The sequence below is a fragment of the Mobula hypostoma genome, chromosome 4 (assembly GCF_963921235.1).
Source record: "Mobula hypostoma chromosome 4, sMobHyp1.1, whole genome shotgun sequence".
Taxonomy (NCBI): Eukaryota; Metazoa; Chordata; class Chondrichthyes; order Myliobatiformes; family Myliobatidae; genus Mobula; species Mobula hypostoma.
This window is the reverse complement of record NC_086100.1, coordinates 150,901,818-150,928,520: the sequence shown is the minus strand read 5'-3', so window position 1 is coordinate 150,928,520 and position 26,703 is coordinate 150,901,818. Positions and strand designations below refer to the sequence as shown.

At 41.9% G+C, this 26,703-nt stretch overlaps 2 protein-coding genes across 2 annotated transcripts in view; one reads left to right on the top strand and one right to left on the bottom strand.

Annotated features, from left to right (window-relative positions):
• LOC134344949 (neuronal vesicle trafficking-associated protein 1-like) overlaps positions 1 to 23,330 on the top strand; it is a 123,110-nt gene extending 99,780 nt beyond the window's left edge. Inside the window, exon 5 of the mRNA XM_063045082.1 lies at positions 21,316 to 23,330. Within this exon, the coding sequence (XP_062901152.1) occupies positions 21,316 to 21,519 (204 nt within the window). The 3' untranslated portion in view covers positions 21,520 to 23,330. The remainder of the gene's footprint in view (positions 1 to 21,315) is intronic.
• Positions 23,331 to 24,109: 779 nt separating this feature from the next.
• The window catches only part of stx18 (syntaxin 18), a 225,430-nt gene continuing 222,836 nt past the window's right edge, over positions 24,110 to 26,703 (bottom strand). The window contains exon 11 of the mRNA XM_063045081.1: positions 24,110 to 24,673. Within this exon, the coding sequence (XP_062901151.1) occupies positions 24,578 to 24,673 (96 nt within the window). The 3' untranslated portion in view covers positions 24,110 to 24,577. The remainder of the gene's footprint in view (positions 24,674 to 26,703) is intronic.

Here is a 26,703-nt window from a genome sequence, read left to right as displayed (position 1 = left end):
ATGTCACATCCATTGCAGAGCCAAGTTCATCTCAACCTTAGCTAATGAACTGTAATAAACAAATGCTCTTGCTTAGTGTCTGTAAAGAAACCAAACCCTAGTTAATCATGGATTTGTTCACCAAAGGGCACTTAAGAAAGGACCTTTTCAGAACCAAGATCCTTAACTTGTCCCCATTGCACATCATCATCATCAGGTGCCATGCCCAGTTTGAGCTTTGACTGCCATGGCCCACACACTCCTGTTTCGGGTCAAGTGTGTTGCCTTCCAGGTGCCAGGGTACGGGATGACTCGGATCAGGTCCAGAATATTCTGAGGGGAGAGGATGAGCAGCCAGTTGTCTTGGTACGTGTTGGTACCAATGACATAGATAGAAGAAGGGAGGAGGTCCTGAAGAGAGATTTCCAGGAGTTAGGAAGGAAGCTGAGAAGCAGGACCTCCAGGGTAGTAATCTCGGGATTGCTACCTGTGCCACGTGCTAGTGAGGGCAAGAATAGTAGGATCAGGCAGATGAATGTGTGGCTGAGAGACTGGTGCAGGGGGCAGGGCTTCAGAATCTTGGATGATTGGGAACTCTTCTGGGGGAAGTATGACCTGTTCAAAATGGACGGGTTACACCTGAACCCGAAGGGGACCAATATCCTGGCGGGAAGGTTTAATAGAGCTGTTAGAGAGGGTTTAAACTAATTTGGCAGGGGGATGGGTACTGGAATGATAGAGCGGAGGAAGGGGAAAACAGAAGTAAAGCTAAGATAGTGAGCAGTAAAGATGTCAGGAAAGACAAGCAGGTGATGGGGCAAATTTGCAGCCATTGGGATGAGTTGCAGTGCAATCAAAGCAAAAAGTACCAAATACAGGTCTTAAGGTGTTATACTTAAATGCACGCAGCATAAGGAATAAGGTGGATGATCTTGTTGTACAGCTACAGATTGGCAGGTTGATATTGTGGCCATCACTGAGATGTGGCTAAAGGATGCATGTCTCTGGGAGCTGAACGTCCAAGGATACACGGTGTATCTGAAGGATAGGAAGGTAGGCAGAGGGGGAGGCGTGGCTTTATTGGTAAGAAATGATATCAAATCATAAGAAAGAGGTGATATAGGATCGGAAGGTGCAGAATCTTCATGGGTTGAGCTAAGAAATCGCAGGGGTAAAAGGACCCTGATGGCAGTTATATACAGGCCTCCAAACAGCTGCAGTGACGTGGACTACAAATTACAACAGGAAATAGAAAAGGCTTGTCAGAAGGGCAGTGTTATGATAATTGTGGGGGATTTTAACATGCGAGTGGATTGGGAAAATCAGGTCAGCACTGGATCTCAAGAGAGAGAATTTGTAGAATGTCTGTGAGATGGCTTTTTAGAACCGCTTGTTATTGAGCCCACTAGGGGATCGGCTGTACTGGATTGGGTATTGTGTAATGAACCGGAGGTGATTAGAGAGATTGAGATGAAGGAACCCTTAGGAGGCAGTGATTGTAACATGATTGAGTTCACTGTGAAATTTGAAAAAGAGAAGCCGAAATCCAATGTGTCGGTATTTCAGTGGAGTAAAGGAAATTAAAGTGGCATGAGAGAGGAACTGGCCAAAGTTGACTGGAAGGGGATACTGGCGGGAAGGACGGCAGAGCAGCAGTGGCTGGAGTTTATGTGAGAAGTGAGGAAGGTGCAAGACAGATATATTCCAAAAAAGAAGACATTTTTGAATGGAAAAAGGATGCAACTGTGGCTGACGAGAAATTAAAGCCAAAATTAAAGCAAAGAAGTGGGCATACCAGGAAGCAAAAATTAGTGGGAAGACAGAGGATTGGGAAGTTTTTAAAAGCTTACAAAAGGAAACTAAGAAAGTCATTAAGAGGGAAAAGATGAACTATGAAAGGAAGCTAGCAAATAATATCAAAGAGGATACTAAAAGCTTTTTCAAGTATATAGAGAGTAAAAGACAGGTGAGAGTAGATATAGGACCGATAGAAAATGATACTGGAGAAATTGTAATGGGAGATAAGGAGATGGCAGAGGAACTGAACGAGTATTTTGCATCAGTCTTCACTGAGGAAGACATCAGCAGTATACCAGACACTCAAAGGTGGCAGGGAAGAGAAGTGTGCGCAGTCACAATTACGACGGAGAAAGTACTCAGGAAGCTGAATAGTCTAAAGGTAGATAAATCTCCCGGACCAGATGGAATGCACCCTCGTGTTCTGAAGGAAGTAGCTGTGGAGATTGTGGAGGCATTAACAATGATCTTTCGAAAGTCGATAGATTCTTGCATGGTTCCCGAGGACTGGAAGGTTGCAAACGTCAATCCACTATTTAAGAAGGGGGCGAGGAAGCAAAAAGGAAATTATAGACCTGTTAGCTTGACATTGGTGGTTGGGAAGTTGTTGGAGTCGACTGTCAAGGATGAGGCTATGGAGTACCTGGAGGCATATAACAAGATAGGCAGAACTCAGCATGGTTTCCTTAAAGGAAAATCCTGCCTGACAAATCTATTACAAATTCTTGAGGAAATTCCAAGTAGGCTAGACAAGGGAGATGCAGTGGATGTTGTATATTTGGATTTTCAGAAGGCCTTTGACAAGGTGCCACACATGAGGCTGCTTAACAAGATAAGAGCCCATGGAATTATGGGAAAGTTACACACGTGGATAGGGTGTTGGCTGATTGGCAGGAAACAGAGAGTGGGAATAAAGGGATCCTATTCTGTTTGGCTGCCGGTTACCAGTGGTGTTCCACAGGGGTCCGTATTGGGGCCGCTTCGTTTTACGTTGTACATCAACGATTTGGATTATGGAATAGATGGCTTTGTGTCTAAGTTTGCTGATGATACAAAGATAGGTGGAGGGGCTGGTAGTGCTGAGGAAACAGAGAGTCTGCAGAGAGACTTGGATAGATTGGAAGAATGGGCAAAGAAGTGGCAAATGAAATACAATGTTGGAAAATGTATGGTTATGCACTTTGGCAGAAGAAATAAATGGGCAGACTATTATTTAAATGGGGGGCGAATTCAAAGTTCTGAGATGCAACGGGACTTGGGAGTCCTCGTGCAGGATACCCTTCAGGTTAACCTCCAGGTTGAGTTGGTGGTGAAGAAGGCGAATGCAATGTTGGCATTCATTTCTAGAGGAATAGAGTATAGGAGCAGGGATGTGATGTTGAGGCTCTATAAGGCACTGGTAAGACCTCACTTGGAGTACTGTGGGCAGTTTTGGGTTCCTTGTTTAAGAAAGGATGTGCTGATGTTGGAAAGGGTACAGAGAAGATTCACTAGAATGATTCTGGGAATGAGAGGGTTAGTATATGAGGAATGTTTGTCCACTCTTGGACTGTATTCCTTGGAGTTTAGAAGAATGAGGGGGGACCTCATAGAAACATTTTGAATGATGAAAGGCATGGACAGAGTGGATGTGGCAAAGTTGAAGGGCGCCCATTCAGAATAGAGATGCAAAGAAATTTTTTTAGCCAGAGGGTGTTGAATCTATGAAATTTGTTGCCACAGGTGGCAGTGGAGGCCAAATCATTGGGTGTATTTAAGGCAGAGATTGATAGGTATCTGAGTAGCCAGGGTATCAAAGGTTATGGTGAAAAGGCGGGGGAGTGGGACTAAATGGGAGAATGGATCAGCTCATGATAAAATGGTGGAGCAGACTCGATGGGCGGAATGGCTGAATTCTGCTCCTTTGTCTTATGGTCTAAGTGCATCAATGTCACATGGTGTGAGCAGAATTATTTGCAGCTTAATCTGAAAAAGACTAAGGAGCTGGTGGTGGACCTGAGGAGGGCTAAGGCACCGGTGACCCCTGTTTCCATCCAGGGGGTCAGTGTGGACATGGAGGAGGATTACAAATACCTGGGGATATGAATTGACAATAAACTAGACTGGTCAAAGAATACTGAGGCTGTCTGCAAGAAGGGTCAGAGCTGTCTCTATTTCCTGAGGAGACTGAGGTCCTTTAAGATCTGTCAGACGATGCTGAGGATGTTCTACGAGTCTGTGGTGGCCAGTGCTATCATGTTTGCTGTTGTGAGCTGGGGCAGGAGGCTGAGAGTAGCAGACACCAACAGAATCAACAAACTCATTCGTAAGGCCAGTGATGTTGTGGTGATGGAACTGGACTCTCTGACAGTGGTGTCTGAAAAGAGGATGCTGTCCAAGTTGCATGCCATCTTGGACAATGTCTCCCATCCACTACAAAATGTACTGGTTGGGCACAGGAGTACATTCAGCCAGAGACTCATTCCACCGAGATGCAACACAGAGCATCATAGGAAGTCATTCCTGCCTGTGGCCATCAAACTTTACAACTCCTCCCTTGGAGGGTCAGACACCCTGAGCCAATAGTCTGGTCCTGGACTTATTTCCTGGCATTTACATATTACTATTTAATTATTTATGGTACTTTGCTTTATTTATACTCTATTCTTGGTTGGTGCAACTGTAACGAAAACCAATTTCCCTCAGGATCAATAAAGTATCACTATGACTAGTCATTGGTATTCATTTCGAGTTCTCTGGCTGCTGTCTCCATCGTCATTTGTCTTTGTCTTCCTCTTGCTTTCTTCCATTCAATCTTTCCCATAATTACCGTGCATTCTAACTCCTCTTTCCTAATCACATGTCCAATGAAGTTACATTGCCTTTTCATGATCTCATACATTATTTCTCTTTTTGTGTTTGCTCTGTTCATGACATCCTCGTTAGATATTTGTTTCGCCCATGATATTCTTTGCATCCTCCTCAAAAACCACATCTCTGCTGCTACAATTCGTTTCCTCATGTTACTAGATATTGTCCAACGTTCTGAGCCATATAACATAACTGGATAAATGTAACATTTCAGTACTCTGAGGCGGGTTGTCATTTCTAGTTTAGTATTGGTCAGTATACTCTTCATTCTCGTAAAGGTGTCTTTTGCCATCCCTATTCTTCTTTTGACGTCCATGTCGCACCTGCCATCTGATGTCACCCAGCTTCCTAAGTAGAAAAAGTTCTGTACTTGTTTTATGTCTTCCCTGTTTATTCTCAGCCTGCAGATAGATACCATCCCTAATAATATCCTGGAAAAGCAGAAAACATGTTTCAAAACTTGGGAGCCATTGCTCTGTGAAGGCAATGAAATTCAGAATTGCCTTCAGTATAATTGCAAGGCTTATGAGAGCCTGAGAAGAAATGTTTGAAGATAAGAACTTAGGTCTGGCACACAGACTCATTGTTTGCGAGGCAGTTTTGATCCTTGCTCTTCTGAACGTTTCTGAGATGTAAATCACTTATTGTAATCAACCCAAATAGGGAAGTACCAGCATTGTTGCCTCTGCAAAATATACTGGTATGTCACCAAAGATGTAAATTTTTACAGATGTATTATGGAGAGCTTTTTGACTGGTTGCTCTACCATCTGGTGAGGAGATGCCAATACATAGGATTGTAAGAGGTTTCGAAGAGCATAGACTCAGCAGCTCTATCATGGGCACATGCCTCCCCACTATTGACGACACATTCCAAAGGAGGTGCCTCAGAAAGGTGGCTACCATCATTATGGATCTTCATTATTTGGGACATGCTGCTTTCTCATTACCCCTATCAGATTTCTGAACAGTGCATGAACGTTAACTCGCTATGCCTCTTTCACACTATTTATTTTTATTGTAAGTAATAGCAATTTGTTATGCCTACATTGTACTGCTGCCACGAAACAACTGATTTCACAACTTACATCAATACCAATAAATCTGATTCTGAAGATAAACAAATGAATATCGGCATCTTCTTCCATCCCTGGCATGGAGGTCCTTATTGAATCAGTGCATCTTCAATGGTATGCATCATTTTTCACATGACTAAAAAGAGTGTTCCAGAAAAAAAATTCCGAGCTCTACCTTGGGAGAATATTATTAGGCGACATAGGAAATTATACCAAGATGATATCAAAGTCTTCATCAAAAGGTGTAGCATTGCCACTGACTTTTGGGAATCCTTGGTCTATGATGGCCAATTTGGGAAGCATTGGTAGCTTGAACTGCATAAAGAGCCTGCAGATACTTGAAGTAAACAGTGGGAGGAGTATACCATCTTCCATATCGGCCACCCATTCTGGTCAAGGACCTCTTTTTCACTATGTCATGATAGCCTCATCAGCCTCTTCAGAAGTGGTGTGCAATCAGTCACCCTCAAGCCCAAGGGATTGCTTAGAGGATTGTGCATTAGCACAAGTTCTCTTCTGAAAGTGGTCCCCAACCACTTGGTCACAAAGCATGTGCTACCAGGCTGCGAGGAAACAATATGATTTGGTGATATGAAACAATATGAGTCAGCTGTACCTTTCCTCATTCTCTGTCACGCATTGTTGAACTTGAAACAGCCAACCAAATCATTCCAAATAACACATAAAACCTAAAATAACACTAACATATAGTAAAAGCAGGAATGATATGATAAATACACAGCCTATCTAAATTAGAAATAATGTATGTACAGTGTAGTTTCACTTAACAGAATTGGGAAGATTAAGCCAAAACCGATTTGCAGAAAAAAAAAATCAGTACGTACACACATGCGCATGTCATGTAGCATGCGCACACCGGTGCCCGCGCAAAGCTTCATGGTCATGGTAGTCTTTGGGGACCCCTACTCTATGACATATTTTAATAATTATTTCTGATATTTTGAAAATGTATTTTAAAATCACAATTGCTTACAATTTTACAGACCCATATGTGCCTCTTTACACAGTTCTGCCTTGATGGCATTGAAGCAACAGGCAGTTTGTATTTATTCAATCCAGAATCTGTCTGGAATGAGCTAATCAAAGAAACCGATAGTGCATTATTCAAGTAGATTCACTGCTCCGGGACAAAGCAAGTTTGCTAGAAAAGGCAAGATGATTGCAGCCATAAATATAAAATGGTTACTGCTAAATTCAGTGGGGAATTTAGAAAAAAATACTTTGTATGCTGTTTACACCAACAGCATTTAAGTAGAACTCACTAGGTAAACAAGGGCAAAAGGAACAAAGGAATATCCACAAAGGAGGAAATGAAAAGAGATGGGAGGAGGTATTTATGGAGTATCAGTGCTAAAAGAGATCAGTTGGAACTGACCAGACAATGCTCAGGAATGGAAATGACTACAGAAAGCTGAGACAGCCCAGTCCATCAAAGGCAAAGCCCTGCCTCTCATTGACTACTTTTACAAGTTAAACTTTGCCCTACTATGCTTTATAGTAGAAACATACGGTATGTGGTGTCATTGATCTGGCGCTGCTGTTACTCTCTCCAGAGAACTGGTATACTTACTAGCAGGATAGCCACAGGAGACTCTGACCCTATCTACTTGGTGGTCACCCATCTACCACTTTGGTGTGTGCACCTCCCTGAAGCAACTACACATGATGTTCTATGCCTCCTGAAAGCTCCTCAGTGAGTTCAGGTTCCATCCATTCCATGCAGACCAAGAGGAGCTGCACTTAGACATGCCTCCTGCAAATGTGGTTGTTGGGGACACCAAACTGTTCCCTGAACAGAAGGAGCTGATCTCTCCAGTGACTAACATTACTGCCCCTTTAATAAACTAGTGGAGTTGGAGGGAAAACGATAAGAAAAATCTTACCTTGTTCTTACTTTTTGCTCATCAAAGCCTTCTGACCAGCAGCACCACTTTGACTTCAAAGGAGCCCTTCTCAAGGTGGCCACTCTGTTATAAATTGCCTCCCTTTTATTCACTGCTAGAGTAGTCACTATTGAAAGTACAAATTGCTTGCTGGCAATGAACTTTTTTGCATCTCCTGCACTTCTCTTGCTGCTGGGGTGGTTCGGGGTGGTTTGTGTATGGATCTAACAACAGCTGCATTCTTTTCAGGAAGTGGCCACACCTGCTTTAATTATTGCAGTGCAAGAGGCTACTCCTGTCATGGAAAGTAATTAAAAGAATCATCAAAAAACAAGGACTCCAGAAGAAACAGAATTTCTTTTGACCATCAACATACAGCAAAGGTGTAGTTCTGAGTGAATACATCACCCTTATCTAGAAAGAATTCCATAAGGATATCAGCATTGCAGTATGTGTGATTGTTAAAAGAGACAGCCAATTAAAGCAATTACAGTGGGATTTTTTTGCTGTATGCCAGCGTAAGGACTCTCCTGAACCCCAGTTCTAGTGGCCGAATAACATTGCCCAGAACTAGAGTGCAAAATCCATTTATCATGAAGTACAATTGTCAAGATCTTCATCACATGACAAGTCTAAAAGTATAAGCAAGAGCTCCTCATTGTTATACGGACTGTTTTGGCTTTAGATAAGTCTGCCATTCTTTCATTGAGGGGGATTAAAGCAAATGCGGATCAAATTTGACTTCTCTCAGAAATTTGTTACTATTTTGCATCTAGTATACACAAGCTGTGATGCTTACCAAAAGGTCTACCACAAACCTAATCCCAGTGTGGAACAAGGATCAACTCTCTTCCTTATCTACAATGCACTTCACCTCCAACAAGCTCCCTGCTGGAGCAGCGTACTCACCAGGAAACTGTTCAACATTTCTAAGTCATGCTGACCCAAATCCCAGTTATCAAATTACGTACACAGCTCACGCCTTGCAGTGCACAGTTGTGCAGATTCAGAGGTCATTTAGTTCATTTTTTAATTGAAGAACACAAGAGGATGGGGCCTGTCTCTACTATATAACCCGGTTCCCACAATGAAACCTTAGAAAATATACATCATTAAGAAAAAGAATACTTGAAGACCAAGACTTCAAATTTTCAAGTATACTTATTATCAAAGTAGATATATGTCACCATATATAAACTCTGAGATTCATTTTCCTGCGGGCAATCATAGTAAATGCAAGAAACACAAAAGAATCAATGAAAGACTGCACCCAACAGGACGGACAAACAACCAATGTGCAAAAGACAAAAAACTTCAAATACAAAAAGAAAATAATTAAGTAAACAAATAAACAATAAATATTGAGAACATGAGATCAAGAGTCCATGAAAGTGAGTCTATAAGTTATGGGAACAGTTTAGTGATGGGATGAGTGAAGTAGAGTGAAGTTATCCCCTCTGGTTCAGGAGTCTGATGATTGAGGGGTAATAACTGTGCCCGAACTTGGTGGTGTGAGTCTTAAAGCTCCTGTACCTTCTTCCTGTTGGCGAGAGGAGCATGGCCTAGATGGTAGATGCCGTTTTCTGCAACAGCGCTCCATGAAGATTTGCTCAATGGTGAGAAGGGAGGGTTCTACCTGTAATGTACAGGACTATATCCACTACTTTTGGTAGTGTCACGAACCCTGTGATGGGTTGAAAAGGACCAGCAGAAATGGAACACACCTGGAGTCTGGTTTACTATAAATTAAGACTATATTTATTACTACTACGAATTAATGTCATTAAACTGAATAATACAAGTTATAAACTATTATATATATATATATATATATCCGTAAATGAGTGTGTGGATACAAAAATAATAGTCCAGGAAGTAGATATCAGTCTTACGGTGTCAGGTAAGTTTAAGCAGTTCAGTTCACTTTATGTTGCGTCGAGTTGAATTGTTGGAGAGAGACAGAGAGTGAGAAAGAGAGAGAGGGAATTGAGTTGCTGTTCAAGTTGGCAGCTTTAGCTGTTCTTGCTTCCGAAGTCTTCAGAGTCACTTCGTGTGACCCCCACACAGACACAGATGGACAGAGCCCCTTCTAGGGAACGGTCTACTAACACACGGCACGGGTTCACCACCAGCAGACCCCGACAGGCAAGCTCTTACCTGCACTGGTAATCACGGGTCGAAATTAATCAGCCCGTGGCCTCCACCCTCGTGGTGGTCTTAAACTCCACCAGTGGTTTCTCGGGTAGCTTCCGCAGTTCTCTCGTGTCGTGTCTCCTCTGCCGTTATCAGACCGAAGGATCAACTTTTTATAATCGATCCAAAATTCCAGCATCCGTTAGCTCAATCGCTCTGAGCTGTTACCATGGTGACTTCCCAGCTCGTGTCTCAGCTTGCGCCGTCTCAGTTCATTAGACTGCTGAACTTTCTAGCAGTTTCTCACCTGCGTGACACCTTCCCCCTTTGGGAAAATTTTGATCTTTGAGCAAAATTTTGCTCACTCACAGATTCTACACACCAGGCACTACATTCTACCTCATAGAGCGTACACTAAGTATTTACACAGTTCGTCAGCATTTTTAACAGCAGGTAGACAATCCGCAATGACATTGTCCGTACCCCTTAAGTGTCTTATCTCGATATCAAACTGTTGTAAACACAGGCTCCAGTTTAATAAACGCCGATTTTGATCTTTAATCTTATCTAAAAACACCAAAGGGTTGTGGTCATTGTACACCACTAACGGCTTTTGTGCAGGACTAACGTAAACCTCGAAATGTTGTAATGCAAAAATGAGGGACAGCAATTCCTTTTCTATTGTCGAGTAATTTTTCTGGTGCACATTAAACTTTTTGGAAAAGTATGCCACCGGATGTTCAATACCATCATCTCCCGTCTGTAATAGCACCACCCCTGCAGCTTCATCGCTAGCGTCCCATCACCAGGGAGAACGGAATCCTCCTTAATGCTCTCCTACCCGTTGGAATGGGTCCATCAGCGATAGCCTGAACTTTCCCTTTCACAGGAGCCAGTTGACCCTGGCCCACTACGTAACCAAGATATGTTGCACTGGCGTGACCAAACTCACTCTTGGCAAAGTTCACTGTCAGATTAGCTTTAGAGAGCCGATCAAATAATTTCTCTACTGATACAATGTGTTCCTCCCACATGTCGTTCCATACTACTAAGTCGCCAATGTATGCCCCAGTATTCTTCAAGCCTTGAATCACAGAGTTTATCATACGTTGGAATATCGCAGGGGTATTCTTCAACCCGAAAGGCATCACATTATACTCATACAACCCCGAGGGGGTGACAAATGCCGATATCTCTCGAGCCCTATTGGTTAAGGGAACACACCAGTACCCTTTTAGCAGGTCAATTTTTGTTAGGTACTTAGCCTTCCCACCCTATCGATGCAGTCATCTATCCTGGGAATAGGGTAAGCATCTGTTTTTGTTATTGCATTGACTTTTCTATAATCTGTGCAAAATCTCATTGTACCATTGGGCTTGGGAACTAGCATGCACGGTGAAGCCCATGCAGAGGTGGATGGCCTGATCATACCATTGCCCAACATATATTCGATTTCCTGTTCCACTACTTTACTACATTCTAAATTCATCCTGTAGGGGTGCTGTTTCACTGGATCAGCCTGCCCCACAATTACATCATGGGTAGCTATACTACACTGCCTCGGTGTGTCTGGGAATAGATCGGAACATTTGCCAATTAGCTCCTTTATCTGTTGCTGTTGTTTTGGTTCCAGGTGGTTAATTTTACTGTCTGTGTTCTCCAAAACACTAGCATTCTTGAGTCGAGCTGAAACCAGACACTGCTCATTACACTCCCCTGTTATCTCTGGGCTTGTCTTTGCAGCTGGATCTTGTTTGGTCGTGACCCCAACTGATACGGATTTAGAATCAAAATAGGGTTTGATTAGGTTCACATGCACTAATTGAGTGGTCTTTCTCCTACCAGGTGTCCTGATAACATAGTTCTGCTCATCAATTTTCCCCAAGACCTTATCTCCAACCTCATAGCTTCGCTCCTTCGCCTGTCTGTCATACCAGCGCTTCATATCAGCCTGGGAGTCTTGGAGATTGTGTTTTGCAAGGTCACAAGCCCTGCTCAGCCTGTCTCAAAACTCTAAGATATAATCCAATACACCAATTCGCACTTCCTTATCAGACCATTGCTCTCTCAGTAAGGTCAAAGGTCCTCGAGGCCTATGACCGAACACAAGCTCAAACGGACTGAACCCCAACGATTCCTGGATTGAATCTCTTATTGCAAATAGGAGTAAAGGTATACTCTCATCCCAATGTTTTTTGTTTTCCATACAGCATGTTTTAATCATGGTTTTGAGGGTAGAGTGAAACCTCTCTATCGCTCCCTGGGATTGGGGATGATATGCCGTGGACAAAATTTGTTTTGCTCCCAGTTCCATAACTATCTTCCACCCAGCCCTCAAATTCACTTGGTCAACTGTGCTCCAAACCTATTCTGGTACTGCTCCCCAATTTTTCCTTCAGCACACTGAGGACTACATTGGTGCTGCTTCCTGCACCCATGCTGAGCTCGTCAATTTCATCGACTTTACTTCTAACTTCCACCCAGCCCTCAAATTCACTTGGTCTATCTCGGACACTTCTCTCCCATTTCTTGATCTCTCGGTCTCCATCTCTGGAGACAGACTGTCCACTGACATCTTCTACAAGCCCACTGACTCTCATAACTACCTCAACTATACCTCTTCCCAACCCGCCATGTGCAAAAATACCATTCCCTATTCCCAGTTCCTCCATCTCTGCTGCATCTGCTCTGAGGATGAGGTTTTCCGTTACAGGACATCTCAAATGTCTTCTTTCTTTAAGGATCGTGGTTTCCCTTCTGTCATCAATGATGCCCTCACCCGCATCTCCTCCATTTCCCACACTTCGGCCCTCACCCCATCCTCCTGCCACCACAACAGGGACAGAGTTTCCCTTGTCCTCACCTACCACCCCACCAGCCTCCGGATCCAGCTCATTATCCTCCACAACTTCAACAGGACCCCACCACTAAGCACATCTTTCCCTCTCCACCCCACTCTGCTTTCTGCAGGGATCGGTCCCTCCGCAACTCCCTGATCCACACGTCCCTCCCCACGGAACTCCCACCCGGCACTTATCCCTGTAAGTGCAAGTGCTACACCTGTCCCTACACCACCTCTCTTGCCACCATTCAGGGGCCAAACAGTCCTTCCAGGTGAGGCAACACTTCACTTGTGAGTCTGTTGGGGTCATCTATTGCATCCGGTGTGGCCTCCTCTACATCGGTGAAACCTGACGCAGATTGGGGGACCACTTCGTCGAGCACCTCCGCTTCGTCCGCCAAAACAGACAGGATCTCCCAGTAACCACCCACTTCAACTCTGCTTCCCACTCCCATTCAGATATGTCCATACATGGCCTCCTCTACTGCCATGATGAGGCTAAACTCAGGTTGGAGGAGCAAGACCTCATATACCATCTAGGTAGTTTCCAGCCCCTTGGTATGAACATAGAATTCTCCAACTTCCGGTAATTCCCTCTCCCTCCCTTCCTCTATCCCTATGTCACTCTGCCCCCTCCCCCAGCTGCCTATCACCTCCCTCATGGTTCCGCCTCCTTCTACTACCCATTGTGTTTTCCCCTATTCCTTCTTCACCTTTCCTGCCTATCACCTCCCTGCTTCCCCTCCCCCACCCCTTTATCTTTCCCCTTACTGGTTTTTCACCTGGAACCTACCAGCCTTCTCCTTCCCACCCTCCCCCCACCTTCTTTATAGGGCCTCTGCCCCTTCCCTCTACAGTCCTGACGAAGGGTTCCAGCCCGAAATGTTGACTGATCGTTTCCACGGAAGCTGCCTGACCTGCTGAGTTCCTCCAGCGTGTTGTGAGTGTTCCGTAACTATCTGTTGGAATACACCCAATGTAAAATTACTGCCCTGATCCGATTGTATCTCCTTGGGCAGACCCACTAATGTGAAGAACTTAATAAGTGCCTTCACCACTGTTTTAGCCTTTAGGTTCCTGAGGGGTATTGCTTCTGGGAACCTAGAGGCAGCGCACATAATGGTTAACAAGTATTGGTGGCCACCTGCAGTCTTTGGCAGTGGGGCAACACAATCCACAATGACCCAGGAGAAAGGTTCGTCAAAAGCTGGTATGGGGCGAAGTGGTGCTTTTGGAATAGTCTGATTCGGTTTCCCTACCACTTGACATGTGTGACAAGTTTTACAAAAAAACGCCACATCCTTTCTTACACCCGGCCAATGAAATTCTTTCATAAACTTGTGCCCTGTCTTTCTAACTCCAAGATGTCCCCCTAAAGGCATTGTATGAGCCATCTTTAAAATTTCTGTACGGTAATCCTTCGGAACCACCACCTGGTGCACCACGGCCCAATCCTCATCGGCAGGTACTGTCGGTAGCCTCCACTTTCTTATTAATACCCCGTCCTTCAGATAGTAACCCATTGTCTCCCTCTGAATTTCATCCTTAGAAAGAGCTGTCTCTTTTAAAACTGCAATTTCAGGATCCCTATCCTGCTCTTCCACAAGCTTCCGCCTGGACAATGACAAACCCCTCTTATCTGCCTCACTACCTGGGTCCTGGTCGAACACAGACAGTAGAAAAGTTTCAGATAAGTCAGTAGGATCCGTACCCCTGTCTTTGCTATCACAGGCACCTGACCCCTCCCGTCCAGATTGCTTCACTTCTGCAGCCTTCCTTGTCATACTTCTTGTGACCGTGCATGCGGGATAAAGTTCACTGTCTGCGCCTGTCTCACTAACAGCAGGCCAGCTTGTTAGCTGTAACCCTGGGTATACATCTTTTCCTGCCAAGTCGTTTCCCAACAAGACGTCCAAGTTAGCTATCGGTAATTTAGGTCGTATCCCTATCTCAACTGGTCCAGATACTAAGTCACATTTCAAAATTAATTTGTGCAAAGGCACGACCTCTGTTCCTTTGCCAATACCTTCCAGAGTATTCACTTGATCCGTTTTTGTCTCGTCACCAAATTCTAAGACATCACTTAATATCAGTGACTGAAAGGCTCCAGTATCGCGCCAGATTCTCACTGGAACTAGGGGTGACCCCTCCTTCACAGACACAATTCCCTTGATAATAAACCACTCAATCCCCTCCTGAATTCGGCCAGACCCCACCTTCCTTCGTGTGGTCTCAGCCGCCGGCGCACACATGTCGGGGGTTTTCCCCTTCTCCTTTCCCATTTCTTTCTTCTGAATAAGACAGGTAGACGCCACATGGCCAGGCTTTCTGCAGTAGTAACAGGTAAAACTGGAAAACTTATTTTTGGTCGGCTTCCCCTCCTCTTTACCTCTGTCACTAGCCCCTGCCTTGTTTCCTGTTTTACTCGGCGGTTTATCCCGGTAACTCTTCTGATAACCCTTGCTCGGGAAAAACTTAATCTTCTGAGTCAGGGCAAACTTACCCGCTAACCTAGTGGCTGCGGAAAGGGTCTCAACTTCTTTCTCTTCTGCGTATGTCCGTATCTCACTAGGGACACACTCTTTAAATTCCTCAATCAGCATCAGCTGTCTCACTTTGTGGTAGTCCTCGTCTACCTCTTTCGAGGCACACCACCAATCAAAGTACCTCTCCTTCTCATGGGCAAACGCCATCTATGTCTGGTTCCTAGACTTCCTCAAACCCCGAAACTTCTGTTGGTACGCTTCTGGCACCATTTCATAGACCTTAAGCACAGCCTCCTTCACAGTATCATAATTAGTCGACTCGGTCACAGATAAGGCAGAATATGCTTGCTGCGGCTTCCCTTTTAACACACTTTGCAGCAATATTGCCCAGTCCTCCCTCGGCCACTTCCTGTTCTGAGCCACTTTCTCAAAATATAGGAAATACCTATCAACGCCTTCAGCAAACGGAGGTATCAACTTAATTTCCTGACTGACATTAATTGATACACCCCTCTCGCCACCACAGCCTGACACTTGACCCTCTTGACGCCGCATCTCCCTCTCAAACTCCCTCGGTTTCTCTGCCTCTGCAGCCTCGACCTTAAGTCTCTCCATTCTTAATTGTTCTCGTCATAACGGGGTCTCCTCATCACCTATCGGAAACTCCTGTAGCGACTCCTCCTCAAATAACTCTTTCTCAACACAATATTCAGCTATTTTCCTCTGAATTCCTGCCTTCGTCATACTCTTCTGTATTCCGGAAAGTTTCCATTTCTTAGCAATGTCACATAGAACCTCCTTTCTGGCACTCTTCAAAAACAGAGGAGTAGGGTTCTCTATAAATTCACTAGCCTCCATTTCTGCTGTTTTCCACACACAGATTAATTACAAGGGATTTCCCCAATCAAGACAAGCCCCCACACAATTTTGAAAAGTGGCTCCAACCAAATTTGTTCAGATCTTGGATGCAGGCCCCAATTTTTGTCATGAACCCTGTGACAGGTTGAAAAGGACCAGCAGAAATGGAACACACCTGGAGTCTGGTTTACTATAAATTAAGACTATGTTTATTACTACTACAAATTAATATCATTAAACTGAATAATACAATACAGGTTATAAACTATTTTTTTTATATATATATATATATCCGTAAATGTGTGTGTGGATACAAAAATAATAGTCCAGGAGGTAGATATCAGTCTTACGGTGTCAGGTAAGTTTAAGCAGTTCAGTTCACTTTGTGTTGTGTCGAGTTGAATTGATGGAGAGAGAGAGAGAGTTAATTGAGTTGATGTTCAAGTCAGCAGCTTTAGTTGATCTTGCTTCCGAAGTCTTCAGAGTCACTTTGTGTGACCCCCCACACAAACACAGATGGACAGAGCCCCTTCTAGGGAACGGTCTACTAACCCACGGCACGGGTTCACCACCAGCAGACACCGACAGGCAAGCTCTTACCCGCACTGGTAATCACGGGTCGAAATTAATCGGTCCATAGCCTCCACCCTGCTGGTGGTCTTAAACTCCACCAGTAGTTTCTCAGGTAGCTTCAGCAGTTCTCTCGTGTCGTGTCTCCTCTGCCGTTATCAGACCGAAGGATCAACTTTTTATAATCGATCCAAAATTCCAGCGTCTGTTAGCTCAATCGCTCTGAGCTGTTACCATGGTGACTTTCCAGCTCATGCTGTCTCAGTTCATTAGACTGCTGGACTTTCTAGCAGTTTCTCACCTGCGTGACAGTAGGCTTTTCTGTCCAAGGGGGTTAGTGTTTCCATACCAGGCTGTGATGCAACCAGTCAATATGCTCTCCACCACACATCTATAGAAGTTTGTCTGAGTTTTAGATGTCATGCTGAACGTTCGTGAAGTTCTAAGAAAGTAGAGGCGCTGCCCTGCTTTCCTCATAATGGCACATATGCTGGACATGGGACAGATCCTCTGAAATGATAACACTGAGGAATTTAAAATTGCTGATGCTCTCCACCTCTGATCCCCTGATGAGTACTGGCTCATGGACCTCTGGGTTCCTCCTCCTGAAGTCAATAATCAGCTCCTTGTTCTTGCTGGCATTGAGTGAGAGGTTGTTGTGGTACCATTCAGCCAGATCTTCAATCTCCCTCCTATATTATATGATAATTCGTTACCACCTTTAATTTGGCCAATGGCAGTGGTGTTGGCATACTGAGATATGGTAGTAAAGCTGTGCTTAGCCTCACAGTAATAAGTATAAAGAGAGTAGAGCAGGGGGCCTTCTGGTGCATCTGCATTAATGGAGATTGTGGAGATGTTGCCTATCCGAACTGACTGGGTGAGGAAATTGAAGATCCAGTTGCACAAGGAAGTATAGAGGCCTAGGTCTTGAACCTCATGGATTAGTTTTGAGGGAATGATAGTACTGAATGCTGAGCTGTAGTCAGTGAAGAGCATCCTGGCATATGCATCTTCGCTTTGCAGGTATTCCAGGATTGAGTGACGAGCCAATGAAATGGCACCTGCTGTTGTCCTGCTGTGACAGTAGGCAGATTGGAGCGGATCTAAGATGCTTCTCAGGCAGGAGTTCATATGTTTCATCATCAACCTCTCAAAGCATTTCATCACAGTGGATGTAAGTGCTACCTTTTGATAATCTTTGAGGCAGGTTATCATATTCTTAGGCACCAGTTTCACTGAAGCCTGCTTGAAGCAGGAGAGTACCTCTATGCTTTGGAGTATCATTTATGAGTAACACCTCAAAGCTCTCAACAAAAACTACCAACATTGCCTATACAAAATCTTCCAACTGAATTGTCAGGAGAGATAGAACAATATCAGCAACTTCACCAGCACTGTGCCACTGTTCACACAGCGACACCTACGGTGGGTGGGGAACAGATGGTCCATATACCTGACTCCAGAAATCAGCACTTTCATCTGAGGTGTCATGACAAGAAGTAAGCAGGATAGAGAAAATGCTTTCTGGAGAATCTCAAAGTGTCCTTCGAAAGAAAATGTAACATCCTCACCAGCTTATGAGAACAAGGGTTCATAATCACTCAAAACAGGAAAAGAGCACCCAAAAAGGTGCTGAGCATGTCAGGTCTCTGGTTCTGGAGCACATGGAAGCAACTGCAAATGTCAGGAGTGCATAAATAACCAATGCACCTGCTGCAGAGTCAGCAGGTCCCACTTTAACTTCATCAGCCTCTTCAAAGCACAGAACTAGAGTGGAAGCAAGTCATCTAGCATCCCTGGGGATAACATAAGACTGGACAGGACAATACTTTACAAATCTGAAGATACAGAATGTATAAAAATAAGACCCATCCATTTGAACAGCCAAAATTTAAAATGGAACAATAGAAGCTTGTTACTTTAATTCAGATATAGTCATTCCCCTTACAGCTGAAATCCTCTACTGGTTAATTCAGTGAATAGTGCTATTCTGTGACTAATTTATACAAGAAACCTGTATTTGTCATACATATAGCATGGGAACAGGCCCTTTGACCCCTGAAGTTCATGCCAGTCATCTAGCACTCATTGATGCTAATTCTGTACTAATCTCACTTTATCCTCTCCACATTCCATGAACTTCTGCTGGATTCTACCACTCAGTTACACACTGGGGCAGCAGCAGGAGCAACGTGCTGCTGATGACAGGGATAATGGTGAAACGCCTCACAGACAGCACCTGCAGTCAGGATCCAATCCAGGGTGCTCGAGCTGTGAGGTAGCAGCAATGCTCTGCCCTGAATTACCATGATCATTATATTCGTGCAGGCAAAACCAGTGCTCAATCTTCGTTGGAAAGGGATTTTCTAGGTCTTAGATGGTCCTGACATGAGTGGAAATAAGTGAATTTAAGAGGGGTTCTGTGACATGGGACTGTTAAAAAATGCAATGTGAGCAGGATGAGTGAATCGGGCATGAGATAGAGATTCACACGTTTTGGGCAATGGCTTTGCATCAGTTTAATAGCGATCAAACTTTTGAAATCACTCTTGCTTAGGAATTGTCAAAAACTGAGGTTAATTTTGCATTTTGGCATTTGGATGATAGATTGATTCTATCCAGGAGACTTCCAATTCTATCAGGGTGTAAGAAATACCATATTAACTAAATCTACATTTGTTATCAAAGTATGTATATGCTATACAACCTTGAGTTAGTCTCCTAACAGGTAGAAACAAAACAAAGAAACCCACAAGAACCCACTTAAAAAAGGACAGAATGCTGGTCTAAAAAAAAAACTTATTCAGCTGTCTCCTTAAATTTTCTTAACGCTTGATAGAAGGAAACAAATTTAAAATAATAATTGGAATGATACTGAAGTTTGTAGTGCAACAAGGTATGAACATGAAATAGGCACCTCTCAAAGTTGCTATGTCATTGACATTATAAGATCTTCCTTGAGAAGCAGAATTTTGCTTTGAATAATAGGTCTCAAGCCCAGTTGGAATATATTGAATAGATCCATCATTCGGCAAGATCCCTGGTTAATCTTTGTCTCAACTTCTACCCGATTCTTACAGCCCTTGTCTCTTCGGCAGTTCAAATACTTCCACCTTGACCTTGTATACAGATAATATCTTAGACGCACAGGCATCTGAGAAAGAAAGCAGCCTCGGAATATACAGCTGTCTGGGATAGAGAATTCCAAAGATTCATAACCATCCCCTTCCCCACCCACCCATCTTGCCTGAGAAGTTTCACACACAAAATGATGATGGAACTCAAAGTCAGGCTGCATCTATAGAAAGTAATAAACAGTCAAGGGTCTTGGCCCAAAATGCTAACTGTTTAATCATTTCTAAAGATTCTGATTGAGCTAATTTCCTCCAGCATTTTGTGTGTGTTGCCCTGGATTTCCAGCATTTATAGAATCTCTTGTGTTTCTAAGAAATTCCTATTTTCAATATTAAGTGGTCAGTTTCTTATTCTGGGACAGTGGATCCTGGTTCTAAGATACCAAGAGACAAGCCATCCAGGTATCATCTATCCTATCAAACCCCCACCCCCCTTTGACTCTTGTCTGCCTCAATATGATCATATCTTATTCTCCTTAGCTCTACAGAGTTTAGGTCCATTTGTCCTTTAAAGACAATCTCTTTATCTCAAATTTAGATAACCTTGGAAAGAGCTTAATCAACACTCACAAAAAATATGAACAGAATAGAAGAAAACTGGCCTGAGAGTCAAGTAAATTATTTCTTTTGTAATGGATTGCCACCTCTATACCAAAGGATCACTCCAATAAGACTCATTCCAGACAAGAGAAAATCTGCAGATACTGGAAATCGAAGCACCACACAGAAAATGCTGGAGGAGCTCAGCGGGTCAGGCAGCATCTATGGATAAAAGTACAGTTGACGTTTCGGGCTGAAACCCTTCGGCAGGACTGGAGAAAAAAATATGAGGAGTTATTTAAAAGGTGGGGGAGGGGAGAGAGAAACACAGGGTGATAGGTGAAACTGAGAGGGGGAGGGATGAAGTAAAGAGCTGGGAAGTTGATTGGTGAAAGAGATACAGGGCCAGAGAAGGGGGAATCCCATCGGAGGGAACAGAAGGCCATGGAAGAAAGGAAAAGGGAGAGGAGCATCAGAGGGAGGTAGTGGACAGGCAAAGAAATAAGGTGAGAGAGGTGAAGGAGGGAGGGGAGCGGTGTTCATTCCAGAGTTATTTCAGTACCTGGAAATGAGGGCACAATAATCTTCATCCTTTCAATAAGCCCAAGTTCTGAAACCATCTTCCCCACAACACCCCCCCACACCCCAACCCCAGGATAAAAAAATGCAGATGATGGAATTGAGGAAACAAAAACAGGATGCTTAATGTTTGAAGAACTAAGCAGATGAAGGCACTATTAAACAGTTGATCTTGCAGACCAAAAATTCTACATCAGAATCAGCAAAGTGAAAATATAAGGTCATACTGCACACACATTAAAATTTTGTATATATAAATGTAATAAAAATAAAATAATTTAAGTAATATATTTACTTTCCTATCGCAATGAAGGGTCCTTGACTAGCAAGTCTGTTTCTCTCTCCATTGATGCTGCCTGACTTGCTAAGCATTCCCAGAACTCTGTTGTTTCTGAAAATTCATATTAGTTAACGAAGATGACGATAAGGAGTTATACATGTTTCATTATGGTAAACATAATATCTTGATGAAAGCTGAATTATGTGTATTTCTCATTGCAAATAATTTCTGCTACTAGCAGCCTGTGGATAAACACTGGGTATTATTTTGTTTCCTTTTCTCTAGCATAATCGCTGCATTCCAGTTGGTTTGGAGACCTATTACTCGGAGCAAGATTCTGCTACTCGGGGAAGATTTTACACTGTCATTAACCACTATAACTTAGCAAAACAGACCATTTCACGCTCGGTTTCACCCTGGCTGGCTACACTCTCTGAAGAGAAAGTGCTGGGGAAGGAAAGTGAAGATGCTAGCAAAACCACTGAGTAAACGCCCGATTTGACCCTCGGTTCCTTGCAAACCAATACAGGAACCAACTTTAGCTGCTTAATGTACAAGGCACTGACATTAGTAAGTTATGGAAGAGAACTTGTTAATTTGATCCAGCTTGGTTTTTCTTCCATTCCTCTTCATTCTGTTCATGTTATTTGTAAGTGTTAATGAAATTCTTTCCAAGGTGGCATGCTTGTCTCATTTGATTAGATCAGCTAGGATTGCTGTACTTTTAATAATCTCAGGTTGTGGATGTGAAAGTAAGTAAGAGAAAGACCTGCTCCATATTCTGATTCTGTGGATAGATCTTTTGAAAATCCAGTCACCCATGCCCTTTTTTAAAAAGCAGAGTATTCTCTAAAATAAAACTTATTTGGTGATTAATGAGTACTTTGGTAATTAGGTATGTTGGAACAACAAGATTCTCGAACTTTTAAAATCTGCAGATACAGTGAAATATTACTGCACTTCAGTGTTAAACAACAGTTAAAATTGAAAGTGGAAGCACCAAAAGATTTTATAGGGGAATCTATTGTCTGATACAGTGATGTTGATGACTTTTCATTTAGAGGATAGATTATTGGTTACAGTTAGTTTATGGATAAACACATTTAACAGTTGGGTCACAGTCACAAGCTATGGTCTTGAAGTAAAACAGGTTAGTTCTACCACCTTAGTTTCAAGTTGGGCTAGAGTGAAAGTTGTAAAGAGTGCATTAACTTCTGGCAAAGTAGAGCTCTCATTTAATCAACTAGGATTTGTAAAGGCTGCAACTGTGAAGGATTTCTGCATTTGCTGTTCTGCTCCAACAGTTATGAAAATAAAAAAATCAATTTGCCTCATTTGTTAGGCAAAGAATATACCATCTATCCCATATTTTGAAGAAAATAACGATTTTATATATTAAAAAATGGTTTAGACCTTGCCATTCTTGGAGTCCTTCTAAGCAGCTATTTCTAAAAATAATGAGAATACATAGAATGTGTAGGATTTTAATAGTACTTAAATATTCTTTCTTCCCTGCATCCTCTTCCCCAGAAAGAGATTCAGCAGAATGGATTTAATTAAGCATCTCTGTTATCATTAACAGAAATCAAAATTGTGTATATAAAAGAAAGTACAAATGAATCATTAGTATTTTTAATGTCTGAGAATTACATTATATCAGACATATTAAAAAAAAGCCTTTTGCCAATGCATATGAAACACAGTATCTGGACATTAAATATTTATGTTTCATCAGCACTTGTGCATAATGTTTTATAAATAAAACACAATTTACACTTATGCTTTACATGATCCTGAAACATAATTTGGATTTAATAGTATTTCCTTTATTTTCATCTTTTTAGATGCCCCCTAAATTCAGGAGGGGACTATGCACTTCATTTTGTCATCCCAAATAATTATATAGTTCCTTTATTTTGATATTTTAAATGTGCAGAAGCCGATCGGCCACATTTGCCTTTAGAGGAAGAGGTGCCAAAATACTAGATGTGGACTGCTTGAGACTGATTTCTTCAGAATCACATTGGATGTTGAGGAAAATACATGGCAGAAAAAGGGAGGGAAAAAGATGCAGACATAACAAATTAAAATGAGTGCCAAAATGTCATGCTTTGTAAAACATGTGCCATATTTGTCATATAGTGATTATGGTGTTAAGTCCTGTTTGTACAGAGCTCCATGTGTTTTATACATCTGAGCAAATGTTGTATTGGATGTAAAATGATGCAATGAGGGTAACTAACACACTATATAAAACAAAATAAAGTCCAATAAAAAATGTTGTTTTTGTTCTTTTTTTTTTGAAAAGCAAACACCCACATTCCATCCCCAAGTTTGCAATCACTCCTGCAGGTAATAATAATAAATAAAATGCTTGGGTCTGACTCAGAATTGCATAATAATTGATAAATATATCCTTTTAATCTACTATAGTTCATTCTTTCCTGAAGAATTATAGACCTCACGGTTGTACAAAATCTTTGCTTTCTATTTTAATATAGTTCTGGTTCTTCTGCTTTGTTTTCTCTTTTAATGCAGCCATTGAAATCCTTTTTCATTTCCACCCACCATTTAGTAAACAAGTAGCCATTTTAGAAACCACTAGTTTAAGCACATTGAAAATATGGATCCAGTCAATAACCTTAAAGGTTATTAGCTGAGTAACAAAGATGAAAACACCTTTGTAGAGTGCAAACTTAATAAAGTGAATTGGATAAATGGTCATGGAGGACATTATGACTAAGACAGCACTGCTGTTAATCAACAAAATCATTGCTACCCAATGAAGGTCAATTAGCTCATCACTTTGATCTGGAAACTTGATTGAATTTATCCCTTTCAGAAAAAGAGAATTGTTGTTTCTGCACAGCAACTACTCTCCAGAGACAAGTGCTCAAGTTATATCTCATTAACATATCCAAGTCTAGATGTTGAACTATTTGTTTTCATGGTCTCTACTGCATGACACCTCTGAGCTACTGTACTAATTTCATTCTTCTAGTGCACAAGATAAAAATCAGTGTATTCTATTTTCAAAGAAATTGAATCTGGATTTTAGCAATTTCACATTACTTTTATTGATGACAAATACTGTTTTATAAAGAAACCAAAAACTTCATTTATTTATTGTGGGAGCAATGCGTCATTTACTGTAACTCTGGCACTAAAAGTACTACATTGAAAAACACACAAGTGAGTGTTGCTTGATGTTTCTATTAATGAGTTTATTTCAAAGCTTTTGAATTATAAATCACCATCATTTGACATAACAACAATACATGATCTATGACAAAAAACATGTATTTTAGCTTTCTAGCAGAATTTTGTTTGAATGGTCACTGAAGTTTGTCACTAAATACTCGATTTACAGACAAGTTATATTAAATAATATTGCAAAATCGTGCTGCACCACAGCGCAAGTGCAGATTTAAGATGCCTATTTTGCATTAGGCATTCTCCTGTGGGCAAGATATGTTAATTAATTTCAATAAATTCCTTCAAGTTTTAATAAATGCAGCAAAATAGAAACCTTGACTGTCACCATTTGCTAACTGTCATACCAGTCGAGGAAAAGTAGAGAGAATGAACACATCACTAGGAAGAAGAGGATCCAGACGCGAAATCCAGCGTTATTTTTTATTGCCTGTAAGAGAATAACATATTTAGTTACAAAGCATCATTTCTGAATATTATAGATGCCCATTATATATTTCCAGTAGAAGTGATGGGCACTGGTATTAACTTATTCTGTTACAATTACGTAGATTCTACTCCTGTTAACCTGTTTCGAAAATAGAGGTGGGAGACTGAGAGGCTAACAGGGCAATGAGTAAATGGAAAAGAAATGAGGAAGGCCAGCTAACAGATTTACCTCGGTATGAAGGAATTAGCCAGCTTTATAATTTTATTTTGTTGTAATGTAGGTGTTGACATCGAATGAGCATTTATCACCCATTTATCATTTTCCTTGAAAGTAATGATGAGACTCTCTAATGGCAGCAGTCCTTTTGGTTATGGGTTCCCTCAATACATTTTGTTGGGGAACTCCAAGATTTAGACATGACAGCAATGAAAAGATGGCAATTTATTTTCAAGACAGCACTGACTTGGAGGAGAATCTGCAGATGCTCATGTTCCCATGAGCACAAGCATCCAAGGAGATATAGAAAACTGAATACATATTTGGCTAGAGGCAGGAAACAGCAGGTGGCAGTGGAAGGATATTTCTCAGACTGCAAGTCTGTGATTAGTGGTGTGCCCCAGGGATCAGTGTTGGGCCATTATTACTTATCTATATTAACGATTTGAATGAGAATATTTCAGTCAGAATCAGGTTTATTATCATTGGTATGTGTCATGAAATTTGTTAACTTAGCAGCAGTACAATGCAATACATGATAATATAGAAAAAAATAATTAAATAAATTGCAATATGTATATATATGTATATTAAATAGATTAAAAGTAGTGCAAAACAGAAATAATATATAAGAAAAAAGAGAGGTAGTGTTCATGGGTTCATTGTCCATTTAGGAATTGGATGGCAGTGGGGAAGAAGCTATTCCTGAATCCTTAAGGCTTAAGGCTTCTGTACCTCCTTCCTGATGGTACCATGAGAAGATGGGTGATGGGGTACTTAATAATTGGCACTGCCTTTCTGAGGCACCATTCCTTGAAGATGTCTTGGATACTATGCAGGCTCGTACCCAAGATGGAGCTGACTAATGAGGAATAATTAGTAAGTACGCACATTATATTAAAACAGGTAATGTTGTAGACAATGAAGAGGAGTATCAAGAATTACAGCGGGGCCTGGATTGACTGGTTTGAGGAATGGCAATATAAAATTTAATTCCAATAAGTGCTAAGTGTTACAAATCTATACTTCTACATCGAATGGAAGGACATTAGGTAATATTGTAGAATAGAGGCACCTTGGAGTATAGGTGCATAGTTCCGTTAAAGGGAGTCACAGGTAGATAGGGGGATGATGCAGGCTTTTGGCATGCTGGCTCCCAACACTCAGAACACTGAATACAGAACTTGGGCAGTTATGTTGCAAATGCACAAGGCATTGGTGAGGCCACACTTGGAATATTGTGTTCAGCTTAGGAAGGATGTGATTAAATTAGAAAAATAGTGCCAAAAAGATTTACAAGGATGTGGTTATGGCTCGAGGGACTGATACAGGGTGAGGTTAGACAGGCTGGGCCTATACTTCTTGGAGCATAGAAGGGCTATCTTGTAGAGGTCTATAAAATCATGAGGGGCACATAGTTCTAAGGTAAGAGGTGAAAAGTTTGATAATTTTTTGTTTTACACAGTGGGTGGAAGATATATGAAAACAGCTGCCTGAGGAAGTTGTTGAGGCAGGAATATTAATACATATATTGAAGTATGTGGACAAGAATTTAAATGAGTATGGGTCAAGTGCTGGGAAAATGGAAAAGTACATTTTGATTGGCATGGGCAAGTATGGGTCAAAGGAAAGATGACAAGTGATGGAGTGGTAAAATAGGTAGAGAAATTATCTCAGCTGTATTACCTCTCACTGTCACCTCAGTTAACTGCTTAGCTCTTTCAGCTGCTGTTTGGTTGGGAGAAGGGCATGGGATGGGTTATTATCACTCAGACACTTTACTTCACATTTATCATGGCAGAGACAGGGATATT